This window comes from Bison bison, unplaced genomic scaffold (assembly GCF_000754665.1).
Source record: "Bison bison bison isolate TAMUID 2011002044 unplaced genomic scaffold, Bison_UMD1.0 scf7180017864189, whole genome shotgun sequence".
In the NCBI taxonomy this organism is placed as follows: domain Eukaryota; kingdom Metazoa; phylum Chordata; class Mammalia; order Artiodactyla; family Bovidae; genus Bison; species Bison bison.
The window spans coordinates 323,361-328,198 of record NW_011494761.1 but is presented as its reverse complement, the minus strand read 5'-3'; the positions used below and the strand labels follow the sequence as shown (position 1 = coordinate 328,198).

Here is a 4,838-nt window from a genome sequence, read left to right as displayed (position 1 = left end):
TCCTTCAGAATGGACTGGTTGGGTCTCCTTGCAGTCCAAGGGACTCTCAAGAGTCTTCTCCAACACCACAGTTCAAAAATCTGACTTTAGTTTTTTTTTCATATTGAATCTTGTTGGTACAGTGATTTGTAAACACATCTAAACATTTGAAAACTCTATTTTTTTACTTTTAAGAATAATGTATCACTTAAGTAATACATGATTCTTTAAGAATAAATTACATGTGTTGTACATATGAATTGTCCTTTTATAGTCTTTTTACAGAGAATGTACTGGCCCATCCCTGCATCGTTCTGCGCCGCCAGTGTCAGGTAAGTATACTTTTTGTGGTTTTCTAAACAGTGACCCTAACCCTGATTTGACATATAGGCCTCAGATAAATGGCTGAGACCATGTAACTATTACTCCATGTGATGTATACCAAAATGTATAATATATCAGTTCTCAAACTTTTTGGTATTTGAAAGCTAAATCTTAAAATTTATTGACATCCCCAAAGAACGATTGTTTATATAGATTCAGTTCAGTTGCTTAGTTGTGTCCAACTCTTGTGACCCCATAGACTGCAGCACACCAGGCCTCCCTGTCCATCACCAACTCCTGGGAACTTGCTTAAACCCATGTCCATTGAGTCGGTGATGCCATCCAACCATCTCATCCTCTGTCGTCCCCTTCTCCTCTTGCCCTCAATCTTTCCCAGCATCAGGGTCTTTTCCAATGAGTTGGTTCTTCGCATCAGGTGGCCAAAGTATTGGAGCTTCAGCTTCAGCATCAGTCCTTCCAATGAACACCCAGGACTGATCTCCTTCAGGATGGACTGGTTGGATCTCCTTGCAGTCCAAGGGACTCTCAAGAGTCTTCTCCAACACCACAGTTCAAAAGCATCAGTGTTTCAGCACTCAGCTTTCTTCACAGTCCAACTCTTACATTTATGGATTATATCTACCAATATTTGCCATTTCAGAACCCCAAACTGGGAAAATTTATATATATATATATGTTTAATTCATTAAAATAACAATAAATTGATGAGGTATTAGCATAAATAACATTTTATGAAAAATCACTATAACTTTTTTGAAAATATCTTTAATGCCTGGCATAATAGAAGGCAGCCAGATTGTCACCTCTGTTTCTACAATCTGTTGCAACACCTGGTTTTTGAAAGAAACAAGAAAGCCTAGCCTTATATACATATGTATTTAAAAATGGGAGTTTTATATCTTTTTAGATAATTGGCAGATAAAGTTATTTGCAATGTGAATCTGAAACCCCACAGATCAAATTTTTTTATACTCTTTTACATTAAAACCTATTGATCTGTCCTTCACGTTGAATGGGTTTCTTTTTACCCATGTGTGATTCTGTTACATCATGCATTGATTAATTAAAAAATAGTGATTTACTGATTATATAGATCTTCTAAATGTTATGACATTTGCTTTTACTGTATTAAAATACCACCATCATTACAATCACTATAAATCTCACCAGAAAAGTGTTTGAGTTTTGGTAGGTTCATGATAGTGGATATAGGGTTTCCAGATTTCTAATTTTTGCTCATAGGCTCAAATTTATCATTGGCAACTAATATTCTTATTTTCTAATCAATGAGCCACTTTGTTCAGTTTTAAAAACATGTTTGTCCCAAGTAACTATATTCTTGTTAGTTTTTCCAGAAAAAAAATGGTATTCATGGAAAAAAGTGGCTATTTTCAGACTCACTGCTCCATCAGAAAAGTTCTTTTTCTTATGACAGCATATTCATTATGCAATAACAAAATATTAAATTAGAAAGATGATGTGTACTCAGGAGTCAAGATTCTATAAAATTAGTATATCTTACTGCTCTACCAAGGGCATCTTTTGGGGAAAGTGGCTTTGCCTCTTCACATGTGAGTCAGATGAAGAATATGATATGTACAAAAATACGTTTTGGTGCCACTGCCTTCAGTTATGCCAGAGTTAGCAGTTTTACCCACTATTGCTTTTGCACTATTATTGAAAATGTCAACACAGTAACAAAGGAAATGATGCCTTAGTATCAAGAAAATAATTTTGAACACGTCTGTCCCCTGAAAGGATCATGAGGCTTTTGAGGGCTAGTGGGCCACACTGGCGAAAGCACCTATAGTATAACAGCATCTTTGAAAATTGAGTTAGAAAAGATAAACTGGTTTGTTTTTTTTTTTTTAAAGTTTTTTATGCTTAGCACCAAAATGTAAGGATGTAGAGAGAGTTCAATATTTAAATAGTACGAACAGTGTATGTGCCCTAGAAGAGTGGATTTTAGCCACATTTTTTACATTGTGACAATACTGCATCATGATCCAGTGTATACATATGTGAGTGATGTTTAAAAATGTTTATAAAGTAATACTTGCAGGGTGTATGATGCATTCTGGTACTTTTTTATTATGTTACTTAATAAATATTATTTCTGATCCCCTATACTGATTTCATGATTTCCCAATTGTTTATAGCTTGTTACTGCTTGCCATGGAAGACAGAAATCTGTCCCCAGAGTTCTTCATGGTTCCTATGTGTTAAATGGCATGAGCATTTTGCCACAGTAAATTTCATGCTGATGTTTAAGGAAACATAAATATCAAACAACAAAGCCTTCTTTATTATATATTTTATTGCAGGCAGAGTCTTTACCAACTGAGCTATGAGGGAAGCCCAGATATATTATACACTGGTCTTTCAGGGTTGTGTGTGTATAACCACATGTTCTTTACTTTTAAGTTATTTAAAGCATTTTTTAAAGTAATTTTGCTTCTGTATAATTCATGCTGACTTTACAATTGAACTTTTGTTTATGCTATGACTCCACTGTGTATCTTTCATGCTCTTATTTCTTGGCAAAACAATAATAGAAAATAATCATAAATCTCTTTTTCACAGGTTAACTACCATGCTCGGCACTATCATCTCACCCCGTTTACAGTCATCAATATTATGTACAGCTTCAACAAAACCCAGGTGAGAAATAATCTGTCCATTCTATTAAAGTTATTTATAATGTACCATTTGGCCTTAATAACAGTTAAACCAACAATAATTCCTTTTAATTTAGTTACTGAAGATACTATAACTCTTATGCTAAAACAAACTTAACTGGGTAATGATATGTTTTGATACCACTGAATAATCAGTAACTTCACACCTTTGCCAAAATTAATTAAATATTAAGGGTATTTAATCCATATTAGAGATAATTAATTTGGAGTGTTTATCTTGGCCTAAATTTAGGTCACCCAACAAATATTAAAGAAAGGAGGTAATTTACTTGTCATTCTCGACTAAAATGTTCTTAGAATAATGTCTTACTGGAAAATAGCAGAAAACATTTAATGTCAAGTTTTGTTAAGAACTTTTGTGTTTCCTTTTTAGGCATTAGCAGAAATAATAAATTTTGTTCATTTTAGGGACCAAGGGCCCTTTGGAAAGGAATGGGAAGTACATTTATCGTGCAGGGAATCACACTTGGAGCAGAGGGAATAATCAGTGAATTCACACCTTTACCAAGGTACCTTTTTGGCATTTTTCATTATTAGCTTCATAGTAAAAATATGAAAAAATGATAGTTGCTAAAAATACCTTGAATTTGAAAACTTGCCTAAAGTAGCTAAGAGAACAAACAGAATAAATAATTGTCTTATGGAATTGGTATGTGATAAAGAAAACCCTTCCTGGTCTAGTATCTGTTGAGATACGTCTTTCAGCTCCTACTGCTACGTATTCAGTTCAGTTCAATCGCTTAGTCGTGTCTGGCTCTTTGCAACCCCATGGACCGTAGCCCGCCAGGCTCCTCTGTCTGTGGGATTTCCCAGACAAGGATACTAGAGTGGTTTGCCATTTCCTTCTCCAGTGGCTCTTCCCGACCCAGGATGGAACCCGGGTCTCCTGCACTGCAGGTAGATTCTTTACCAACTGAGCTACGAGGGAAGCCCACATCATGATTCATGATATAATTAAACAAACCCCTTTCGGAGTCCACAGGACACTTTGCATGGATTATCGGCAAAAATTCTTTTTAAAACCTGAAGTCTGAGCTAGATCTGGAATTATGAGTAGGAGATAACTTGGCAGAGTAGGAGAGTCGAGGTGACAGCGTCCACAATTTTATGGAAACTGGAAGGTCTGAGTGGTAAGAATGTCTTGTGCTTAGAATATTGGGCGTGTGTCGAGTAGCATAAGACGAAAAGCTGAGGTGCTAGACTGAAGCGTGGTTCTGCCTGTAAGTGACTTAGGTTTTATTGTCTGTGGAGTTGGAAATCTAATGTGGGGGATTGTTTGCTTTTTTTTAATATACAGGTTATTCTATCAAGGATATATTCAAGTGGCAATGTTTAGAAAAAAGGACTGATGCAGACAGAGACCTATGGAAAACTGTTAGGGTAATATAGGCCAGATTGAGAAGGGTCTCAACTGGAATAGAACAGAAGCTGGACAGACATTTCTGAAGTATAATTGATAATATTGGGAATGGGGTTGTAGGAGAGTGATTTAGCAGCAGTGACAGATTTCTCGATTGGAACTGAGTTGGAGAATTCATAAAGAAGAGTAAGCTGGAGTGGGAAAGATAAGGAAGGCAACTCTCAATAAATGAAGTCTGAGACATCCAGGGGGCATGCCTAGAAGAGGCTGGAGCTGTGGCTCAGAGTCCATGGAAAATTTGAACCTGGAGGCGTGGCTTTGAATGTTCAGCTGAAGCTTGAGGATGGGTGAATTTCCCTAAGGAGAAAGTGTAGATTAAATGACAGAGTGAACCAAGGACAGAATCCTGGGCTCTGTGTGGGGATGGGTGGGTGGGTGGATGTGTAGAAAGAGAG

The 4,838-nt window shown here is 36.4% G+C and overlaps 1 protein-coding gene across 1 annotated transcript in view; it reads left to right on the top strand.

Annotated features, from left to right (window-relative positions):
• SLC25A46 (solute carrier family 25, member 46) overlaps positions 1-4,838 on the top strand; it is a 25,342-nt gene that overhangs the window by 3,664 nt on the left and 16,840 nt on the right. Inside the window, exons 2-4 of the mRNA XM_010843765.1 lie at positions 254-311; positions 2,908-2,985; positions 3,432-3,532. Coding sequence (XP_010842067.1) covers positions 254-311; positions 2,908-2,985; positions 3,432-3,532 — 237 coding nt within the window. The remainder of the gene's footprint in view (positions 1-253; positions 312-2,907; positions 2,986-3,431; positions 3,533-4,838) is intronic.